Source organism: Scomber scombrus, chromosome 24 (genome assembly GCF_963691925.1).
Source record: "Scomber scombrus chromosome 24, fScoSco1.1, whole genome shotgun sequence".
Lineage (NCBI taxonomy): Eukaryota > Metazoa > Chordata > Actinopteri > Scombriformes > Scombridae > Scomber > Scomber scombrus.
In genome coordinates, this window is record NC_084993.1 from 13,139,104 (window position 1) to 13,162,266 (window position 23,163).

Consider the following 23,163-nt stretch of genomic DNA (forward strand, 5'->3'; position numbering starts at 1 on the left):
TTAACACATTTCCTCAGACAGCACGCCTTTGAAATGTTATGTGCCGGGATGATTGCTTAATATTAATATCCTGTTTCTGGAAAATTGAGGCTGTAATAAGCACTTCCCGGCCTCGGCACGCAGGCGTTTTGTTCACGAGAAAAAGAGGAAAATGAGGATGAGGAGATCAGTCAGGAGGCAGAAAAGGAAATGGCTATGTCCACAGACTAAAATAGCCTTTCCATCTCCAGCTGCAGTCTCTGTTCTTCTCGCACAGCATGTAACAGAGAACGATTAGAATTACATAAGCCTGCGATAATGACGGATCTTATTTTACTTCTGTGTGTACACACGCACAAAAGAAAAGTGCCAGGAAAACTTTAAATCTTACATTAATTCCATGTAATGTCGTAAGATTCCGAGCCTGCATCGACACAGCTCAATAATTGTTTTGAAATGTGATCTCAGCCGTAAAGCTGTGATGGGCATCGCAGCAGAATGACATATGGTGTCCAGGATGAAACAGTTTGCAGCCGCTGATAGACAAATAACGTAACAGCTTCCTTTATCCACAGAGAATGTCTCTCTGTTGACAGTAGGACTTAGTTCCGGGTGTTTTTTTAGATGAAGATATCACCAAACAGATGTTTGGTGGGAGGTTTTTTTTTATTTACTCTCACTGATATCTTCTAGTGAAACACTTCTGTGCGATGATGATGATGATGGTGTTATGTAGTATTAATGAGCTCTTTGAATAACTCCAGGAACTCTGGCTCTTTTGTTATCAGCAATACGGAGAGCAGTATCCAGGCTTTCAAAATGAGGAATGCGAGGCCTACCTGCTTTGTTAGCTCAAGGGGAAGGTGAATGCATCAGCAAAGAAAAACCCAGCTAAGTGCTTAGATACAACCCCAGTGTCATTCACAGATAAGTAGCTGCAGGATATGTTGGGCTATAAAATTATTTTACCACACTGTTTGGGAGAGAAATTCAGCAAACCGTGATGATAGATGAAGTCTGTTTCTTTTTTATTCATATTTTAATTTTTATCCATTTCCAAAGTATTGTGAGCAAAGCAATTCCAAAACAATGTAGCCTATGAATGTGTAAAATGATAAATATAAAATGATCTCTTTAAACACATTAAAAACATTTTTTAAAACCTGGTCAAAATTTTAAAAATGTACATTAAATTACTTCAGGCATAGTCTCACACTTTTAAATGTATCACTCATCACTGCATTACAAATTCAGTAAGAAACACAGACTTTTTAGAGGTAATGATACAAAATGAGACAAACAACAAAGCTAATGCTAGGCTACAATGAGCTAGCTGGCAATTCTCCTCAAGTGTCCATAAATTAACTTCTCTTTCAGTTTCTTACACACACACACACACAAAAAAGCGCTTCACATATAAAGTCAATATTATTCAGAGGCACAATGTACAGCATTTTTTGGGAAGCCACTGACCTTATTTTCTGTATCAAATCAAAAAGGGAAGCGTCTGTAGCTATATTAGCAGCTCTATGATGGTGTTGGCACAGCAGTAGGCTACTTTGAGCTAAATGCAAATGTCATTATGCTAACATGCTCACAATGGCAATGCCAAGCAAAAATGTAAGGGGATCACCAAAGTTAATATAAAATGTTCATATAGAGAGGCACAGAATTAATGACAATGCATGTACTAGATGTTAAGATATTTCAGTTTGGATTAAAGTGGCTGACTGACCCACAGACACAGATATATAGCCATCTATTAACTATCTATTAACATAGCTAAAAAATATATAGGCCATCTCATTTCCAGGTTTTAGGACGGATACAAAGAGGTCATAATCGGCAAATAAAATAATATTTTACAGTGTTTGGTAGGTACTCTGAAAACAGTGATTTTAGATAGTATTTGTTCATGTGATGTCAGATAGAAGAAGAAAAAGGTGTGACCTAACATGTAAGCTTAGTCATTTACATTTCGGGGGTTGGTAGATAGTTCCTACTTCAGACAAACCCCAAATTAAGGAACCACTTTGGAGGTACACAATGAAGAACTAACAGCTTAGCATAAGTCAATGGCCAGATTCTAACCAGGGACGCTGCGATTATATGGTATGCGCTCTAACTGCTCAACCACTGGGGCGCTCCTCAAACAGCTTTTGTGACATCATATCTGAGTGAGTGACCTTAGAATATGTCCACATCAGATGTTGGATAGTTCTCATTGAGCAGGCATGCCATTGCTTCGATTTCTGATGATGGCCACTTTCAGCAATGATCTGGCCTTGGGCAGCCAATGTTCAAAGTGAAAAGTACTGTGAAAGGCCCTCCTGAAATTATCACCTGAAAGAGTGTAAAGAGCCAGGTTGAAAAACGTGTTGAAGGCAGCCAAAGGCCTGGAGATGATGTACGCTGCATGGATTATGCGGTCAACTGCGCATGTCACATTCATCCTTCGGGTTTCTATCCGCAGCGCACGCAAGATGTGATATGGCAGGAAACACACGATGAACACCACAAGGATCAGCACAGACACTCGGCGTGCTCTCATCCGACAGGGACTGGTTGTGTTGGGCCCTTTTTTCAATTGTCTCACTATGCCGATGTAACACATGAACACCACCCCTAGGGGAAGGAGAAACCCAAGCACAGTGAGCAACCAGCTGTATACCCGGATTTCGTCAACAGGTATGGTGCTGGCAAAGTCCAGGCAGTAGGTCTTGTTGTTGCATTCATCCAAACTTATCATGTTCAACATGGGAGCAATTTCAGCAGCAGCAATGACCCAGACAGCTAAGCATGCAACTATACCCCACATCTTCTGCTGCACCTGTGCTGCCTTCAAAGGCTGGCTCACCACCACATAGCGGAAAATTGCCAGGCATGTCAGGAAGAGGATGCTCCCATACAGGTTGAAATGAAACCCGAAGCGAACAAAGCGGCACATGAAGTCACCTAGTGTCCAGGAATCCCCGTTGCTATAGTAGTACACCAGGAAAGGCATGCTGAGGACATAGAGAAGGTCGGTCAGCGCCAGGTTGACCATGATGATGCTGTTGCTCTTCCAGGGACGCAGTTTCGTCAGGTAAATGCTGATGGAAGTTAAGTTGCCCACCAGGCCCACCGTGAAGATGATGCCGTAGGAGACAGGCAGGTAATAGCGTTTTACTAGTATGTCCACATTGGTGCAGTTGTGATCTTCTTCATGGTACATGACGCAGGCCATGGCTGAGCCCTGTGGAGTATGAAAAATAATTTTAAGAACCAAATTTGAAAAATTATTTGAGGATGCAGGATTTTACATTTTACACTTGTTTTTTGATGCAACATATTTGAATATGATTTAATGACAATTTCAGTAAAATATATATTTTTTTATATTGTTCCATTAGAATTATACACCTTAAGTTGATATGGCAAAAGTGTTAGCAAAAAGCAACTTAAAGTGGCAGTCTCGCAGATCTCTATTTGGTAGCACCATGTGGCGATGTTCAGGAACTGCAAGTGTGTTCTTTTTCTTTCAGATGACATTAATAAATACTGTTACTGACTTTTTACTCACAAAACTTTTACTGCACTTACAGTAATATAATAAGTGTAGTTAGTCAATGTGACTTCTTCACCTGATTCATCGTGAGTGCAGCCCTTACTGAGAACAGTGGAGCGAAGCCAATAAAAGAAAGCTTTTGAACAAAATAAATCACTTCACACCTAAGCGAATAAAGAGGGAGTCTGTTGCGTTTAGCTCTGCTGATTTGAATGCATGCAAAGTTGCTATCAACACCAAGTTCATAATCATCACTCAATGGCTTTAAGCATTGGCTTATCATTGTGTTATCTCATTCGGCGATAGATAGCGACTTTTAGATAAATGAAAATCTTCGGAGATCTTTGAGATTGTCACTTTAGGTATTTATTTGGAATTGTGTTCCTGCTGCCTTGACAAATTTAAGTTCAATATTCATTCCCTTTTTAGCTCTGTTTTGGTCTCCACCAAGTGCTGTTGGCACATACAGTATATAAACTGTCTATGGTAAATATCTGGCTGTTAAATGGCCCATGACCAATGTTCACCAGTTAATTGCTAACCTTATCTGTCTGCTGTCTGGTGGGCAGGTCTAAACAGTGTTTACCTGAGATTTACTGCAGAGTTGGGTGATAATCCACTGTGGGTTTGACTTTAAAAGTGCAACCTTTCACATTATACATTTTTGATGCATTGTAAATGTAGAAATATTGGTTTGTGCATCTTTTAATGTTTTCAAATGCTGAATGTTTTTCAGAATGGGTGTTTTGTCAAATCCTGTAAAATTTTCCTAATCTTAATTTAAGTGAATACACATTCCATTCTATGCTGTTAGGTGAGGGAAAAATAGGTTACAAGGAAATCATGATTCCCTTTTCCCTCAGCTGTCATATTATTGTCAGTGGCAATTACTGCTCGAGAACGGGAGGAGAGAGCAGGGTAAGAAGCCCAGAGGCGAGCAGACGAGGAAAGAAACAAACAATCAAGCAAACTCAGTTGGAAAGAAGCAAACAAAATCTTCTCCCCTCATCAACAGTCTGGTTTCTGAAAGCCTCTCAGGATATGACAGCGCCTATGGCATCCAGGCTTGATGGCAGCTTCCTATAATGCTGTCAGTGCAATCTGCTCTCATTATGGATTTGAAGAGATGTGCGAGGTGTCTTTTACACATCACATGTACACTCAGATTTCAAGGCAGGAACTTGTACTCATTAGAGCGATCATATTTTAAATGTGGAAAGATTAAAACTATCCAATAGCCATTTTCTTCTAGCTGAGTGTTGAAATGAAAAGAGAAGATGACTCCTAGAGGTATAGGTTAAAAAAACTTTTTATCTACTCACTTTTAGTTACTGTGTCCTCATCAGTGCTCACTCCAAGCTTTCAGCATCTCATCTCTCTTCTCACATTTATTCCTCTCTCACCCCTCCTACTACTCCTTCCTTGTCCTTCCAGTCTTCCACGCCCAGGGGGAAACTCCAGCATATTTCTCTCCGAAAGCCAAGTGTTGTGTGCTTCCCCTTCACCCATATGCACTTACTTCCTGGTGTCACATTTGAGCTGATAAAGCTGGAGAGACACTATTTACACAGATCGGGTTTGAGGTGAAATTGTAGAGAATGAAAGGTAAAGCAAATCCTTCAAAGCGTTCATTGCTTGTTGATGAATTTAACTCTCCAGTGCACTTTTTCTGCAGAAAGAAAGAACTCCAGAATTCGTGGAGAGGTCTTTGTTATTTTTTTGAACAGACATGTGATTACCGATTAGTTTGTGATTTACAACTGTCTGAAACTGCAGAGCTAAATTTAGAACACTAACCGTGGTTTGTGATTAAAGGATGCTCAATAAGGAAGTTAAGAAGAATGTGAGAAAATAAACAGAACAATCAGTGTCATTCATTAACGTGTCATCAAAACACTAAATCTGAAAGCATACCTGTACAAGGTACGACAGTAAGTGTTTCAAATAAACAGAACAATCAATCAATCAAAGTCCAAATCTAGAGGTAAAAAAAACATTTTGAACAGCTGCTACAGATTCACACCAATGCATGTATATTCAGATTCAATTGTGAATTCCACTTTGGTTGTAACAATTTTAAAGAAGACATATTTTGCAAATTTACTGGTCTAAATGTTTAATTTGTCGTTCTACTGCAATATCTTTGCATCATTTACAATTAAAAAAACTCCATATTTATCTTAAACTGGACCTTCATGCAGACCCTCAGTTCAGCTCGTCTCTTTATGGCTCCCTCCCAAGGAGTCCACTCTGTATTAATTGGCCAGCTCTTAGATTCCGCTCCTCAGTAGATTTCCACCGGCTCAGAAGGCTACATAAACAAACCATAGAAGTAGGATGAACTACTTTATCTCTTTCTTAACTTGAAATGTCAACTTCTCAAAATACATCCATACATGTGAAACAACCTTAGCATCAAAGGTGAATGGATAGTCATAAATGAGTATTGTCACACATGCCTGTTTATGGGCAAACAATCAAACGTTACAGTAGCCAAGATGCCATCTAAATGCTCTAAAGTGTGTCTACACTACACGCCTGTTACACCGGATAAAAGACAGTGCACAAAATATGTAATGGGTATAGAATGGAGTACTCAGTTGATGTCAGTATCACTTTTTTAAATGATACCCAGACTAATAGAAACCCCCAAAATATCCAACTACCAGTGGAACCAAATGTCCAAAAAAAGCAATCCAGCCCATACAGGAGGATTTAAATGTGTTGCTTAGACAAGAATGCTTTATTTGTATTGTGTTTAACCTAACTTTCCAACAAGGAGAGCTGTAATACATGTAAAATGTTTCTGCACTAAGCCGCAATGTTAAATAGAAGTGTATTTTAACATTATAGGTTGTTGGCCTTCTTAACTCTAATTATTCATTTTACGTGTTAATGAGCATAACCACCACCGTTTGCACATCCTCACATCTCTTTTACAGCTGACATGCAAGCAGGGGCAAGCCATACTGATGAATCAATGATTCAAATGTGGTGGTATTTCCTCTAACTCTAACTCTGTGCGTGCCATCATCCCGCAAATGTAAGTGTATTCAGTGTGAATTTGGGGTTTTTTCAGTATAAAGGGCAAACTACGCGGATGTAAGTCAACTTTTCCATTTATGTGTGACAGGTGTTTATATTTCTTGACCTTGTAGTATACACACACGTGAATGTGTGACACATATTTGAGGATCATGACGGTCTGTGTTTAAATTTTAAGCCCAAAACTGTCTTTAACCGAGTTCCTCTTCCTTGTTTACCGGAACAAAGACGATAAAAATATATATCTTTACTCCCTCGGCTGCCCTCGACATGCAGATACGCTTCTCTGTGATGTCACTTTTTTTTGTAGATCACACGAATCAGTAAAAGAAAAAGAAGTTTACAAATGTTTATTTTACAAAAGACGAGCTAGAAATGATGTAAACAGAACTTTATAGATCAATCTAAATCGTGGCTTCTTTTTTTTTCTCTTTTTAATACTGCAGGGATGGTGCGGTCTTTGAAGAGGCAGCAGAACCGAGCGTTTATAGTACAGATAAAAATCATCTGAGTTCAGAGAAAAATTAATGTCAAAGATCAACTCGACACACAGAAATCCGAGTACAGAGTATGAGACGCCTCAGAGGCAGCTCGCTGGGGGAAGAGTGGAGGGGGGGTGTCATGAGGTGTTGTTGTAGGGGGTCAAGAAAGAAAGAGGTTCTGTCTACAGTTTGGGCATCCTGGCAGCGTTGAGGCGCATGGACACACAGGAGGAGCCGGCAGCGTAACGCATTTCCCTCAGCATGCCGCTCCACTCCTTCTTATCAGCTTCATACCTAACAAGAGCGAGAGGAGAGTCAGATCTCAGGGAAACAAAAGATAACCAAAGAAAACCCTGAACATCTCGGTCCCGATAAGTTGAGATGACTTACTGCCAGACGTCAGTGACCTCTGAGGGAGCCACCTCCTTGTTCTCCATCTGAACCATGGTGAAGCCGCCCACGGCGTACAGGGAGCCGCCGTTGCTCACCAAGTTGACAGAGCTCCTCTCCTGAGGGAAGTCTGTGAAGGGCTCCCACCTGAGGAGATACAGCATGAGGATACGTTTAAGATGGAGCACTCATTTTACATGTCTTTTGTACGGAAGCCCAAAGTGTTCAATATTACATAAATGTATAATTAGAACAATATTCTTCTTTTCTTTATTTTTATATTTAATACTTTCGGGATTCCATATGTGTTGATATCAATGATGTCTAAGTGTCATAAAAGCTGAGTGTAGTGGAAAATTAGATTTTTCACACAAATCACCAACTCAAACTGATCATACTTGTTTGTTGCCGGGTCGAAGGTTTCACACGCAGCACTGAGGCCTTCCTCGTTAACTCCGCCGGCCACCACGATCTTGCCGTTGTGGACGATGGCTCCGAACATGGCTCTGGGGGTCTTCATGGCTGCCAGCTCCCTCCATTCAGCCTGCTTGTGGTTGTACACGAACACCTTGTTGAGGGCTTTGCTGTGGAGAAGTTTAAAAAATGTGAAAAAGTGGTTGAAATAAAATCAGTTTAAACAAAATGTACCAACACTGGAAGCATGATTGCAAGGAGACTATTACAGTTAATTCAATTATATATAATGAATCCTCTTACACATTTCATTTCACTTAATATCAAACGTTAATTATAGATCCACTTCATCATAATGTAGCTTTCTATATTTTTATATTATGGCCTAATTTAGCCAGAAGAAGGAAACTTGAAATAATGGTTAGTGAGATCAGTGAAATCTGATTTATAAAGAAGTGATGAAGTCAGTTTAAAGTATAATACTCTGTTTATATTACAGGTTATTCTAGGTCACTTGCAGTCCAAATCAGAAGCTCATTCAAGGCAGTAGTGCTCTGCTTTTGCCAAGTGAGCCCTAACTCATAAGACACTCTTAATTTCAAAAAGATACTAGCCAACTCAAATCTTGCCCAATTACGTCTGTAATGTATTATTGAACCGTTCATGAAAAATTGAACGCAATGGGCTGTCTCTCCATCCCAATCCCAGCCCTGAAGCACAGAGGACAGGGCCAGGCTGCGTGCTCACACTGGGTCAGCTGGAGGATGTAGCAGGGGGCAGGATTCAAAAGAGTCTGGCTTGATTTTCCCTGATATTAAGCATGAATATACTGATTCTTTTTTTCTTTTTTCTTCTTTTTTTTTACCTCACCATATGGGGGACCAAAAATTTAAAATTCTCTTACAGTTTTATAGCTGATATATTTTGAATATTTAGCTCACTTTCCTCACATTTAGATTTTTTTTGATTTAACATTCAGATTTAGATTTAACGTCTATATTCATATTTTAGAAACATATTTTTAACAATTAAATATAACATGTAGTTTTACATGAATTCCTGTCTCAAATGAAAGAAAACTGAGCTAAATGTTTGGACCCTAACCCTATACCAGCTATAAAACTTTACACCCCATACAACCACGTTAACTAACTGATGCACTTATCATCATTGCAGAAATCCAAGATCACTGCTGCATTGAATACAACTTAACACACACACACACTCTGTAATTAACACAGTTCATACAGGCTCCAGGTGGTGAGGATGCACAGGTGAGGTGACTGGAGAAGACAAACAGCTGTTTGCTGAATTTTGGAGTAAATATGAATGAATACAGTGTTTAATGTATTTTAAATATTGAGTGTGTGTGGTCTCATCGGTCATGCATGTGTCTACAGACAGTCCCAAATACTGACAGTGTGCAGCAGTGCGCTTCTTGGCATCCACCATTTTTTAAGCTTCATTTGTTGCTTTGACTGCATTAACAGCTGCTGCAGCCTCTCATGCTTTCCTCTGTATGAGTGTATGGGTGGGATATAAGATTCAGACAAGTATGCACATTTTGAAGTTGATTGTGATTTATGAAGGGGGGAAATACGTGCATTGGTGCGTGCACACGGTTCTGGAAATCTGATTATGTTTTGGTGCATTTTCGGCACACTTTTGGTTTGGTTTCTGGTTTATAAATGAGGCTGCTGGACTGTAGCGGTGTAATTGTTGCTCGTGACGTGTAGCACTGCTGTCTGGCAGAATGATAGACCACAAACAGCTGCAGCTCACAGCGTAAGGTCACTCACAGTGTCTCTCTCTCTCTCTCTTTCACACACACATGCACACACACACACACACCCATTTACTCACTTGTCATCTGTCTTTCCTCCAATGCAGTAGACCAGTCCTTTGTGGGAGACTACAGCGTGTCCATGGATCTTTAGAGGAAGCTTTTTGGTCTCACTCCATTTCATCTTCCTGAATAATGAACATATAAGAGACACTGTAGTTCTAAACATGACCCCCTTGGTGTTATTTTCACATTTACTCCCTTGAATTTGTTGCTGCTGTCTTGCTCAGGACTTTTATAAATGCTTAAATTGTGAAGGAAAGCCAAATCTAGCCGAATTTCTGATAAATACAACAAGTAAATGCAGGGAAACAACTCTAAATGCCTCAAGAAACAACCAGAGCATATTTAGAAAGTGAGATCACATTAAAAAATTATTAATTATACTTTAACATCACATTCTTTTTCCAAAGGAAGCTATTTTTTAATTTCCTGAGGTTAATTATCACCTGAAAAGTTTACAAGAGGTGTGAGACAGCAAAGAAAGAGAGGGGTAGGGGTGAGCAATGACGCAAATAAAATGACTAACTCAGTATCAAAGCTCATGACAGAATCCAGGGACTCGTTGGTCTGGAGGTCCTTTCCAGCCACGGCGAACAACACGTTCTCACACTCTCCGATGTTGAAGAGACATCTCGGGGAAGGCATGGGCGGCAGGGCGAGCCATTCAGAAGTGAGTGGATCCAACTGTGTACATAAAAAGATAAATGGTTAGGGGAGTACTGAACATTAAAACACTAAGCAGAGAACGCACCCTCTTAGCACCCATTAGCTCTTTGTCTTTACCTCCACATGAAGAAGAGAGTGAATGGTTGTATTGATTATACTGTAAAATATAGTTATTCAAAGCCTTCATCACTTTCATTCACTGTCTGTGTTACTTCGATCTTTGATGGGCAACATGGGAAACATTATATATTGATTGAAACATTGTCATTTAAATGTTTTGAAAAAAATTGAATGTTTGTCCCATTTTTCTCTATTTTTTATGTGGTATGAATGCCATTAAAGGACCAGTGTGTGGAATTTAGTGACATCTAGTGGCGAAGTTGTAGATTGCAACCAATTAAATACCCCCCTTTCCAAACATGTAGGAGAACCCACAATGGCAGCAAAACTTGTGAAAAACCCAAAAGGCCCTTTTTTTTAGTCTATGTTTGGATTGTCCATTCTGGGCTACTGTAGAAAGACGGTGGTATTTTTTGGTGATTATACACTAATTAGAACATACTAAAGAATATTTTATTCAATTTCTGCCAAGTCAGTTCCACTAGATGCCATTAAATTCTAAACACTGCAGATTTAATGCATTGAAATAAAAGACAAATGAAGGCACTACTTTCCCCAATAATTGCATTTAAACTACTACAAATGCTTTTTTGAAGAAGAAGAAATAGTTTGACATATTTTAACTCACTGTCTTGCTGAGTGGTATCAATCCTCTCGTCTAACTCTCAGCAAGAAATATTTCCCAAAATGTCCAACATTTCTTTAAGCAGCATTTTATGCAGCATTTCGTAGTTAAAGAGATGATGTGTGAAATGACTTACTAAATAGAAGTAACATTGCAGTGGCATGTTCTTGTTTTCCTCATCCATAAACAGTCCCCCAATGATGTAGAGCTGGTTCTTCTGTGACACCATGCTGACGTGGTTACGTGGCACCTGATCCGACATGGCCGCCAGGAAGCACTCGTTTTCATTGACATCATATGCCACTGACGCAGTGTCATTGATCATGACGATAAAGTCACGTGCATACATGCCCTGTCTACGGTTATCATTCAGGAAGCCGGGGAAAGGACTCTCCTCCTCCTCCTCACCTCCTTCTTCCCCTGCCCCCTCTGCTCCTTCTTTCTTCTTGGGTTTCTCTGGAAGTTTCCCCTTGAAGGCATCCCTGATGGTCTGGATTGTCTTTTGGAGCTCCGGGTCGGCCTTGATGATGTCATCGGTCTCCACTTTCTCTTTGAAGTACTTCTCCGGCAGCAGGCGGAAGCGGATGCAATTAAAAGCATCTTTCAGGACCTTGATGCGACTCTCCTTCTCATGGCGGACCCAGGCCATGACTGCCTCAAACACCAGCTCCTCCTTCTCCACATTCAGCGAGTCTCCTCCGATGACGGCGAACAGTTCATGGGCCGCGAGCTTGAGGAACTCCTCGTCCTTGTAGAGGAACTCAAACCGGTCTGCAACGTAGTTGCGTGCAGCCACAGCGAGCCTGGGACAGCTGATCATGAGACCTAACCTGAAAATGGCCAGGCAGTTGCTCAAGGTAAGCTTCTTCTGAAGGTAGTTGACGCAGACAGTGAAGACAGAAGGGATCTGGAATCTGTTTGCCACTGCAATTATATCCTGTACATTATCATCGGTGAGGTCAATTTCGGCTGAGTAGAGGTACTGGATGATCATATCCAGGATGGAGGGGTTGACGTCCTCCAGGACCACCTCCTTTGTGTTCTCCACCTCCTTCCCATCCTCTGTGAAGAAGATTTCCCTGAAGTACGGGCTGCAGGCGGCCATGATCAGCCGATGGCAGGGGAAGCTGCGGTCGCCCACCTTCAGGGTGCAGTCGACAAACTTGTTCTCATTCAAGAGCTCCTTCAGTCCATCCTGGAGCAGGGTGCTCTGAAAGAGGCGCAGTTCCTCCTTAATAGCATTGGGGTCCATGGTGAGTCAGGAGGGGAAACGGCGGTGAACAAGGGGATCCTAGAAGAGAGGAAGGAGACCGTGGCCACAGGTCCTTTTGGCAGTCGGTCCTGGCTGGAAAAGGCAGAGTAGAGAAAAGGTTCCCGGTGTGAAGACCCTGCAATTTAATCCTGCCCCACTCTAAATATAGCTCCCTCTACCCCCTGCCTGCTTCAGCCCCGGTGGAATCTGACTGGGCCAAATCACAGCCCAGCACAGCACAGGCCTCGGTTCAAGCAGCTGCTGTCACAGACTGAAAGAAGCAACTGGCTGCTCAGGCTGGGGATATGCCATCATGATTCAGCTCCCAAAGTGTCATGTGGCCGGCTAACAGTGGAGACAATGCTGTCAAAGCCCCCAAATAGCTCGCCTCAAGCTGAATGTATTACTGGGAGGGTATTTAGAGCAGTTCCTGTCAACTATATGTGTATTATTTTAGCTTTAGACAGATCATGCTTTTATTTATATCTGATTTCCATTCATTTATTATTCTAGTCTATTATAGCCAAATTAAATGTATTAAGCCTTATGCTTACATATACACCAATTTCTTTATACTTTGTAATCCATATACCACAAGAAAGCCACGGGGAAGGTAGCATCTATAACAAAATCACAAAATATATAATTATGGACACTATTACTACTAAACATATTATTATGAAAAATTAAAATAAAATAAAAAAGGCCATCAAATTGTCTCAGAGCTCAAAATGACATCTTTAAACTTTTCAACAGTCCTAAAGCAGAAAATATTAAACTTATAATCATATATGAAGAAATATGATAAGATTTTTAAAAAAGAAAGAAAAAAAACTGCAAATGCTCACAGTTGGGAAGCTGGAACCAGTACATATTATTCATTTTTGCTTGAAAAATAATTACTGACTGATTGATACATTTACTAATCATTTTAGTTTATGAGACAATAAGCTATTTCTGTAATATCTTTGTCTGTTGGTTGGTTGGAGTTCATAGTTATTTTTATACTTTTATTTTAGCACTACAATGTTTTTTCCTTTCATCAAAGTAACCACCAAGGTCAATACAAAATCTCATTAGTATATAAATATATCTTAGTATGAGTCTTATAATATATCTCATCACAGCAGCACATTTTTTCAGTGAAATTTAACAAAGAAACTTTGTGCTTAAAATGAACCAGAAAAGTTTTGGTGCAACAGCTGTGCAGAAACAGGTGAGAGTCACACACACAAGCTGTTCTGTCCACCAATCATTCTCCCTGCTGGGTATATTATTGTCCAACGTGGTAGGATCAGCTGCTGTGTGTGTGTGTGTGTGTGTGTGTGTGTGTGTGTGTGTGTGTGTGTGTGTAATGTTGCTAATGAACCATTTAAAGCACATTTCAGTCACTGAGATAATTTCAGGGCTGGAAACATTTTTCTATGCCCTTTCAATCTTTCTTTTTAAACATAAATGGTGTCAATTGGCTCACATAAATGTATTGTACAGCAACACATTAAAACTGGCAATTAAAGGAGGCCATCTGTCCATCAATGTCCATCCTTATTTAACAGAAAACATCTGGCTTCAAATATCAAACCTGCAGCTGGTTGTGATATCTGACAGTTACCATTCATTTGAACACATTCCAAACATTGTTCAATCATGTTTTTATCAATTCTTTTCATCTCGGTTGGATTACTTGAATTCATAGTATTCAGAATTAAGCCAAAAATCATCTCACACCTTCAGCTGGTGCAAAACGCAGCTGCTCAGATTTTAACAAAGACAAAGACAAGATCACATCAGCCCTGTTTTAGCCTCTTTTTTCACTGGTTACAGTTTCAGAATTGATTCTGAGATTTCACTGATCACATTTAAAGCACTTACAGGTTCCGCTTCCAGCTACATTGCTAAATTGCTGCTCCCATATGAGCCAGAACACGACCTCAGATCCTCAGGCAAGGCTCTGCTGCCTGTTCCTAAGTCCTGGTTCAAGACGTATCTTTTTTAAAAAGCCTTTTATTGATTCTAGCACACCAGCTTACCTGTTTTAATGTTACTGCTCGTCTTTTATTTTATTTTTTGATCTTTATTGTTCGAGATTTTATTCCATTTCAATTTCTTATTATTTTAATTCCATGATTTTACTGCTTTTACTGATATACTTTAATCCTGGTTCAACCACACAAAGCACTTTATAACTTAGATATGAAGAGTGCTCTATAAATAAACTTTATTATTATCATCATTATTATTACTGATGTGACTGGATCAATAGTATGCTATATTGTTACGTCTTCTTTCTGTGGCTTGATAGAGTGTAAAGAGCGTGTAGAGTTAGGTAACATTTCTCTCGTGGGCAGCACTAAAGATAGATCAGACTATGCCACTTGTCGAGGAGTGTCTGGCATGTAATTTAAGCAGAAGGGGAGAACGGATTCTGCGTAAGAAAGCTGTGCCACTTCCATAAAGCCGTGGCAGATTTAAGCTCTAAAAACACAAATATAATAGTTATGTATCAATGTCTGTAAGATTTTAGGGACTGTATACAAATGACTGGGGCAGGGAGGGGTGATAAACCTTATGTTTCAAGGTTTGTTTGGGTTTTTTTTTTTTTTGGGGGGGGGGGGGTTTAAAGCAAAGGCTCTTACCAGTATCATTAATATTTTCTTTGGACCCTCCCTCGACTAGAAAAAAAAAAGACTGCAAGACCATCCCCACTTCCCCCACAATCTTAAAAATTAATAACTAAAAGAGGCAAAACATAAATAATTCACTTCATTTAAACATCTAATATCCTTAGTTACAATGTCCATCAGTACATGAGAAGTGAAATTAGCAAATGCCAGATTTATGACATATGATGTGTCGCTTCTACCAAATATTCCAGCCACTATCTACATTTGACTGAAACCAGCTGACGGTGTCCTTTGCGACTAAGCTTGTTAATTCGCCAGCGGCTGGTTTTAGAACTTAAAGCGCATAACCTGTTTGAACAGCCAATCAGCTTGTAGCAAAGGCAGCTGGTCAAGTCATCAAAATTTCGGCTGATCAAAATGGTTTTGGACTGAGGGTAAGGAGCCTCAATCCTGTTTTGTTTTTTTATTTTTATACATGTTCGCATTTTATCAATAATAGAAAATGCAACTGCAACAAGTAACTCACAATCGCCATCCTCATTCATATTTTAATACGTTAGGAATTATATCCAGCTACACACAAAAATAGCCAGAAAATCAGACAGATTTGTTGCTATGGATACACCATCTTGTCTTGTTGCCTTGGTGTAAACTGGCAGGTTTTACAGACCAGGGCATTGCAAGTAGTTGCAAGTTTCAACCTGCCTCGTTGTGAATCTTGTGGTCTGAACTGAGTTCCAAGTTTCAGTATAAATGAGGCTTTTAGTGTCAGTGTTACAGTTCAACTGACTGTCAAATGGCTAATGGACTGAAAATATGTGTGCACTTTTTATACAGTCCCTTAACATAATTGTGACTCCTTTGCACATATTGTATTAGTTTAGATCAGATTTATTAAAAAATGACATCAAATGTTGACCATGGAATAATCAGTACAGTATGAAGTATACAGTCAGTACAGCTGGGTGACATAATCACATAATGAACAGAGGAAGTTAAATTCTGCTCTTATAGGATCTTATACTGAAACACCAACCTCTGTGACATCGGCATGTGTCACCCAGTAGAGGGCAGTGTGTGTGTATATGTGTGTCTGTCCATCAGTGTGGCAGCATGACTGCTTAACTAAATGTAAATAGAGTTAGTGGACACAGAGACGTGAAACAATGTAAACACAAAACATCACATTTCATTCAGAAAATCTAAAAATAAAAAATAAAAACACATTCAAATGCACAAAATAATTATGTGAAGTTACAGAGCATCCAGTCATTTTATATATAAAAAAGAACAAACTATATTTTATTGATATAAGTGATGAGAGGCTTAATGTCTGCTGCCTGTTATTGGCTCTTGTGATTATGCATGTATACCAACATACCCTACAGTGACTGTCTGAGCTAAGAAATGAATCGCTACAGTTCATTTTGAGCAAACAGTTAATTTTTTTTTTTACAATCATTGCAGCGCTCACAGACTGTGTATGACAAAAAGGATCATGTCCTATGGGTGTGGGATTCCCAGAGGAACTGGAGACACACTGTGGGAGTGCTCATCTGTATTCCTGAGTAGGAGCGATGGAGTATCTCCAGCGTTAGATACTGATGTAAAATAAACAGTGGAGGTATCTATGAAGGCTAAGTTCTTTTTCACTGCAATTAGAGGAGGATAATGTTACAATAAGTGCTAGAGGAGAGGGCACAAAGATGGGGAGTGAAATTAAATGGTTTCTACCCAAAGTAAATCCTGACATCAGTGTAAATGCCTGAGAATTATGCACAAACTTGACATAACCCTGTGGAAAGTTGCTGATATTAGCTGCTCCTCCTTGAAGTATCTACAGCAGATGCCTTCACTCAGCCTCCTGTAAAAAGAAAACATAAGAGAAAGTCAATACTCTGAAGCATTTGGAAGCAATAACATTGTTACAGCCTCGTTTAAGTTGAGGAAACTGCAAAAAAAAAAAAAAAAGAATCACAGAAAAGACAAATTTGCAGGTTGACAGGTGAGATTTGATTGATATGAATATTGTAGAGATGAATCATGAGAGCGTACCAGCAGATCAGGCCGTCACACACGTCCTCTTGCACTCATTTTCCGTGTCGAAGCGGTTCTGGTTGCCGTTACAGCCTCCATACCAGAACTGAGCACAGGCGTTGGCCTGTTTGTCGTAGTACCAGCGAATGTTATAGTCCCGACATGTTCCCTGATCCAGAACCAAGTTGCAACGAGGGTCCAAAGGCACGGTTTCTGCATGGAGACACATCATACGATGGGGGGAAAATGAGGTTGGATCACTAAAAATGATTCGTCATCTCTCTTCCTTTGATGACCAGTCCACCTAATCCCACCTGAAAGCAGTCACTTTTGAGGAAACATCTGTTTCTTTAACAGGCTCTCAGGAAGGAGCAGATTCCATCAAATCATTCACACTGCATAGAAAATAATTGGCCTCCCTGCTCCTCACCGACATGACCTCATTCCTGAGCCTGTCAATCATAGAGCACTTATCATAACCCTGGAGTCAGGCCATCACCGCCTCACACTGCTCCATGTTGTGTCCCTCTAAACACACTGGACTGACTTTATCAAGTGATATCACAATAGATCCGATCAGACACAGCTGGTTTGATTTTAACTTTCAAGCTAAAACATAAAAGTTCTTCAGGTTACAATGTTAGCAATGCTACTGAGATGGCAGCTCCTCTTCAGATGGAGAGTTGTAAATAGCTAGCCTGTTTTTGTTTGTTGTTGGCAGTTAGGAACAGTACATTGATTTTTGTGGCTCCATTGAACCGTGGCATTGTTGTTTTAGTCTTCTGCTCTGTGGCCTGTGGGCACCAAGCCTGCCACCATGTCAAAACAGACTCATACACGAGGAAATGTAAAACAAAATCAAAACTGAGAGCCGAAAGCAAAGGCAAACGATCTCCGATGGAGCAAAGAAATGATCAGAGAATGCAAATCTGTTCAAGCTTAAATGATTTAATGACTGGAGCACTGGATGTAACTGTCATTGATCTGGTTTTTAAATTGTGGTTTCCATTCACTGAATTGCTGTTCCTGCTCACAGTTTTAGGCTCCTGTTCATGATTTCAATAATCCATGAACAGAATTCCTTTTTTAAATTCACTGCATGTTGTTTTACAGCGTAATGCTGCAGTGATTTGAAACACAGCTCGGATAATAATATGAAGTTAAAGATGCACTATGCAGGATTTGTCAGTTGGTGTTTGTAAACACAGCATTTAAAGTTGGCCCCTCCACCCAGCCCATCAACACCTGATCGAGCTGAGAGAAAGAGAAAGAGAGAAAGAGCGCAGCAGTGGTCAAGTGAGCTAGAGAGTGAATGAAGAGAGTGGGTGGCGCTGGCGAGAACATAGCTGTGAATCAGATAAATAAAACGTTATCTTCTGTTTGTTAGGTTCTAAAGCACAAATAAAAACACGGCCACAGCTCCGCACAACCCTGCAGGAAGGTTCCACATTGGTGGATTTTGTGTGAATGGAGAGCTTCATCCCGTCCACTGTGGCCTCTCTGCTCTGTACGTCCTCAGTCAAACAGACACACAGACCTGCTGCTCTTTATATGTTCATGACACAGAGACAGAGAGCAGAGGAGAGAGAGACAGTGATGCAACCTAGTCACTTCACTCCGAGTCCTGACCTCACACCTTGCTGCGTACCGTTATTGGCTGGGGGCTACACACCCACTGCCCAAAGGTTGAGGCTCAGTAATGTCCCCAACACAACAGAATAATAAGAAAACACAGGCAGAGATCAGAGTATCTGTAGATAAATACACCACCACACATGGTCATAAATGATGATTGAGAGGGATTATTTTTGTATGACTCTATAGTGTTTTGTCACACACATGATATAGAGTAACACCACAGAATAGCATGGAAAATAGTTTCAGCTTTCAATAACTGCTGGGAAAAGAACTTAGGAACACCACAATATGCAGTGTGTATAGTATAGTTGGCCAGGTGGCTTACAGGTTACAGTGCAGATCATGAACTACAACGTGCCTGATTCACATCCAGCTGGGACCTGTCATTCCCCAGCTCTCATCACCCTCATTTCCTGACTAATGATGTCATACAGACAATACAACACAATACAAATGAAAATCCTATTATAGAACATTTTACCCTTACAATCACAATTCTGTTGTATCAATCTATCAAATATATCTGTACATGGAAATTGCAGTGTCAGTCTTTCTTATACTTCAATGATTCTTTCTTTTATGGGACTTACAGCCTAAGGTGAGAGATTAATGAAGGTGTGTCACCTGGCTACATTACACACAAACATTCCTCTTAATCTTACCTCATGCCCACCTGGCAGGTACTAGAGGTGTGCTGGTGATTTCATTCATACATGTTTGCTGTAACGTTACTTGACAGTTTCCTTCACACTTATTATACATTTGCCTTCATAGGATCATAACACATATAATAGGAATGTGCGTTTTGATTCTCATTGTGTTTAAAATTATACTATTAACAACTATTAATAGTTATTAATAGTATTCTGGTCCAATCCTGACAGAACATTCCTGCTTCATAAATCTAGCTTTAAAAAAAAACATTCATTAGATAAAGACAAATGTGTCTCAGACAAGACGATTTTGAGGAAGGATGCATTTAGGTAATGTTGAAGATTTTTGAAAACACTACACAGCTTCATGTGAGTGCTGTAATAAAACTCAGCCTTTCAAAGGATAAAAGGTAAAACTGTTACTTGGTCAGTTATAATAGAAAATACATTTTCTGCTTTATTTTATTTCTGTTGCATGCGTCATGTACAAGAAATATGCCTCACTTATATTTGCTTTTGTTGATAGGGTTTCTCTGCAATTACCATCAAACTAGTTGTTGTTATTGAAAGCTCTGTTTTTTCTGAATAAACATGCAAGAACATAGCTGCCAAGTTCCTTCATGTTCTAGCTATTACATATAATTTCTTCTGGAGAAAAATATAGTAAATATTAAAGTTTAGGAGTGGGATAGATGTTCTCTACCTTTGGGAAGAGCCGGCCGTGGTGCAGGTATATATTGTGTAGAATTTGTAGAAGATGAGGTAGAGCCTCCGCCACTGGATGGGACATCTTGGGTGTTGCGATTAAATGTGTCCCCGCGCTCTGTCCCGGTCACTGGGTTCCTTCCTCCCTGATGGTGACAAAACCAGCAACCAGTGAGTTTACTCTATTAGTCTGTATGTGTATGGGTCACTGACAAATAAGGGTTGGCAAGATGAGCAATTCAAAAATATCTTTAAAAAATGCCATAAAAGCAGCACCGGGTTTGTTAAAATGTACATTTTGTATTGTATGTATTTGTATTTTTTTGGTTTTATGTAATTTGAAAAAACATTTGCACCATTTTTTAACAAAATGACTGAATGCTCCTGAAAATGTCAAATGGTATAACCACAAAAGAATGATACATATTCAATATTTTATTCACCAGTGTTTAAGTGTAAATAATGACTTCATTTAAAAATGACTGAAATGGTTCCTGATTGACATGATTCACCAGATGAAATGTAATATTTAGAACAATTGTATTCCATTAGCTTTATTTAATATAAAAAGTTATAATGTAAGATCATGCCAAACTAGTTGATATGGTGTTTTGTTGAGAATTTACTGTTTTTAAGCAAGTTGAATTATTTGGCACACAGTTTTTATGGTTACACCACTTAGACATTTTTGCCATAATCCTCTAATATTTTTTCTCAAAATGGATTAAAAACAGAAATTTTATTCTGGTTCCACATAAAAAGAATGTGTGCAAGTTATTCATACGTATATTTTCACATTTTAACCCTTTTAAATTTGACTAAACCACATGGACATAAAAGAAATGTCAGTGAACCATATATGTTTAATATTATGTAAATGTGAATTTGCTCTCATATGTTCCATACATGTCCTTGGTTGTTGTCCCCCCGGCCTCCATGGCCATGATTGTTGGTGCCAGGTCCGATGGTATTGGGCCCATTGTAGCCATTCCTGTTGCCGTTGCCACCGTAGCCATTGTATCCGTAGCCGTTAGTTACTCTGTTATAAATCAGGGCTCCATTCTCGTCCTCACAGAACTGGCTGACCAACTTGGATTCCAAAGCTGAGACCAAGAGACAGAAAGCAGAAGTGAGATACGATTTTTACCCTTACTGCACTGTCTCGAAAGACTGCCCAAACACCCACTGTGAGATGCTGACCTCGTTAGATTGTCCACCACTTTGGTCCAGTCTGAAATATCCCAACAGCTATTGGATGGATTGCCATGAAATTTTGTACAGACTTTCATGCCCGCTGATGACTTTCGTGACCCTTTGACTTTTCTTCTAACCACACCATGAGGTTGACAATTGTGGTTTTGAATGAAATGTCTCTACATAAATGTGTTTTTTGAATATTTTCCAAAGTATATCATCTGGTTTCCTGGTTGAATTGCAAGGCTTGGATATTAGTTAGTATTCTATTTGAACACATTGGCAAGAGCGAGTTTTCAACAACTCCCTGCTGAGAACGCCATTACCAGGAAATGATAATGATGATAAAAATAAAAAATGTGTTTACTGTCATATATAAACTGAATCAATTGTCCAACTCCCTGCGATTTCATTTTCCGACTATAATGATTAGAAATGAAAAGCTATACTCTGGAAAATTGTCATTTAAATATATATATGATAGTGATGGTGCTGTCTGTTCTCTTGGTGACAATGTTCCTCATCTATCTGAACATCTTTAGCAATTATGAACTGCAAATTGCTGTTACTGTAGTAATAGGCTACTTTTGGTGGCAAACTTCAGGCTAAAGACCAACTGACCCAATTGGGGACAAAAGCCATGTCCAAGGTTGGCAAACACTGATTTTGGGGTCATTGGTTAAGGTTAGGGTAAGGGTTAGGTTTAGGCAAACAGAGGTTACGGTTACGGTCCAGGAAATGCATGAGGTGTATGTAATGTCCCCAAAAGTAGGACAAAATGTGCTCATAGATTCAGAAACTTAGTCTTACCTGGCAGGGTGTTGAAGTCATCAATGAGGAACATGTGCTCAGTGTCTGGGTCGGAGGCGATGAGATTCAGCTCTCTGCGGAACTCAGCCTGTGTTGGGTCTGAAGTATTCACGATGCCCAGAGCAAACATCTCAATATTGGCAGCGTGAGCTTCTCGTACGGCTAAATCCAGTTTTACCGGCTCTCGTTTATCCGTCTGCCCGTCAGTGATCACGATGGCCACTTTGCTGACTCCCACACGGGAACTGTAGAAGGCTTCCTGGGTAGCTTTGCGGATGGCTGTACCCGTGTAGGTGCCCTCTCCCATGTATGGGATGTTCCTAATGGCCTGCTTGATGTCTTCTTTGTTCACATAACGGGCCAGGTTGAACACCAGCTTCACCTCCAGGCTGTAAAGCACCAGACCAATCCTGGTGGCGTTGCGGCCCACAGTGACCCGGTCAACTAATGCATTGACAAAGTCCTTGATAATCTCGTAGTTTTCTGGGCCCACACTCTCTGAGCTGTCAATGACAAACACCAGCTCCATAGGCCTCTCCTTACATTTGATCCCACATCCTAGAATCAGATCACATCAGTATATCAGATCATGGCTGAAATGTCAGTTTGACAAGGTTCAGTCTATGGAATCTGATCTAATGATTTACAGATAAGAAGGGACAGTGGCTCTTAGATTCAGAAACTATATCTTCTCATATCATTTGTTGAGCTGAGTCAATAATGGAATGAACATTGCAAGGATCAAAAGATACTTCACCACAAATCTCTTTGATCATCCGAATGATGTCCTCTCTCTGTAATGAATGCACCAACAGTGTGAGCACATAAATTAATAAGAGTAGTATCTGATGAAAAATTGATCAAAAAAGCTAGAAGACTCACAGTGAGGCCTGCTTCACCTTTAACACCGGGTCGACCCTAAGATAAGAATATATGAAAAAGAAAGTAAATATGAGAACAATGATTAAAGCATAACTGTCATTTTCGAAACCTGTTCCTGTCGTATACAATAAATTAGCCTATAAAAGTATCTGAAGTGTGACTCACAGGTTGGCCTGAGGATCCAGGGTCTCCCAAATCTCCTTTGATTCCCTTCAGTCCCCTCTCCCCCCCTGCGCCACGGTCGCCCTGGCACA

The 23,163-nt window shown here is 39.9% G+C and overlaps 3 protein-coding genes across 4 annotated transcripts in view; all 3 read right to left on the minus strand.

Moving 5' to 3' along the window:
- Window positions 1-1,828: 1,828 nt before the first annotated feature.
- On the minus strand, window positions 1,829-4,982 carry LOC133976463 (2-oxoglutarate receptor 1-like). Of its 2 annotated transcripts, none has more exons than XM_062414676.1 (2): window positions 4,849-4,982; window positions 1,829-3,214 (listed from the first exon to the last, which is right to left on the minus strand). In XM_062414676.1, exon 2 carries the CDS (start codon window positions 3,203-3,205, stop codon window positions 2,201-2,203), a length of 1,005 nt encoding a protein of 334 aa, XP_062270660.1. In that variant the 5' UTR covers window positions 3,206-3,214; window positions 4,849-4,982; the 3' UTR covers window positions 1,829-2,200. The 2 variants fall into 2 exon arrangements, 1 of the variants encoding a protein (XP_062270660.1); XR_009924832.1 differs by lacking the exon at window positions 1,829-3,214 and adding an exon at window positions 3,441-3,496 and having other exon boundaries at window positions 4,849-4,943.
- Window positions 4,983-6,906: 1,924 nt separating this feature from the next.
- LOC133976268 (kelch-like protein 41b) lies at window positions 6,907-12,441 on the minus strand. Its single transcript, XM_062414431.1, has 6 exons — window positions 11,251-12,441; window positions 10,230-10,387; window positions 9,721-9,828; window positions 7,842-8,027; window positions 7,444-7,590; window positions 6,907-7,347 (listed from the first exon to the last, which is right to left on the minus strand). The coding sequence occupies exons 1-6, from the start codon at window positions 12,364-12,366 to the stop codon at window positions 7,236-7,238; spliced, it is 1,827 nt and encodes a 608-aa protein (XP_062270415.1). The 5' UTR covers window positions 12,367-12,441; the 3' UTR covers window positions 6,907-7,235.
- Window positions 12,442-15,952: 3,511 nt separating this feature from the next.
- Window positions 15,953-23,163, minus strand: part of LOC133976269 (collagen alpha-1(XXVIII) chain-like) — a 33,195-nt gene continuing 25,984 nt past the window's right edge. Inside the window, exons 29-36 of the mRNA XM_062414432.1 lie at window positions 23,075-23,155; window positions 22,910-22,945; window positions 22,785-22,821; window positions 22,028-22,585; window positions 20,930-21,126; window positions 20,022-20,169; window positions 17,046-17,240; window positions 15,953-16,854 (exon numbers count right to left, since the gene is read on the minus strand). Of these exons, the coding sequence (XP_062270416.1) occupies window positions 17,053-17,240; window positions 20,022-20,169; window positions 20,930-21,126; window positions 22,028-22,585; window positions 22,785-22,821; window positions 22,910-22,945; window positions 23,075-23,155 (1,245 nt within the window). The 3' untranslated portion in view covers window positions 15,953-16,854; window positions 17,046-17,052. The remainder of the gene's footprint in view (window positions 16,855-17,045; window positions 17,241-20,021; window positions 20,170-20,929; window positions 21,127-22,027; window positions 22,586-22,784; window positions 22,822-22,909; window positions 22,946-23,074; window positions 23,156-23,163) is intronic.

Coding starts and splice junctions, on each gene's coding strand:
- LOC133976463 (XM_062414676.1), bottom strand. CDS start 3,205: ATGGCCTGCGTCATGTACCATGAAGAAGATCACAACTGCACCAATGTG.
- LOC133976268 (XM_062414431.1), bottom strand. CDS start 12,366: ATGGACCCCAATGCTATTAAGGAGGAACTGCGCCTCTTTCAGAGCACC. Junction 8,028..9,720: donor GGAGGAAAGACAGATGACAA/GTGAGTAAATGG, acceptor ACTTCTCCACAG/CAAAGCCCTCAACAAGGTGT. Junction 7,348..7,443: donor GAGGTCACTGACGTCTGGCA/GTAAGTCATCTC, acceptor CGCTCTTGTTAG/GTATGAAGCTGATAAGAAGG.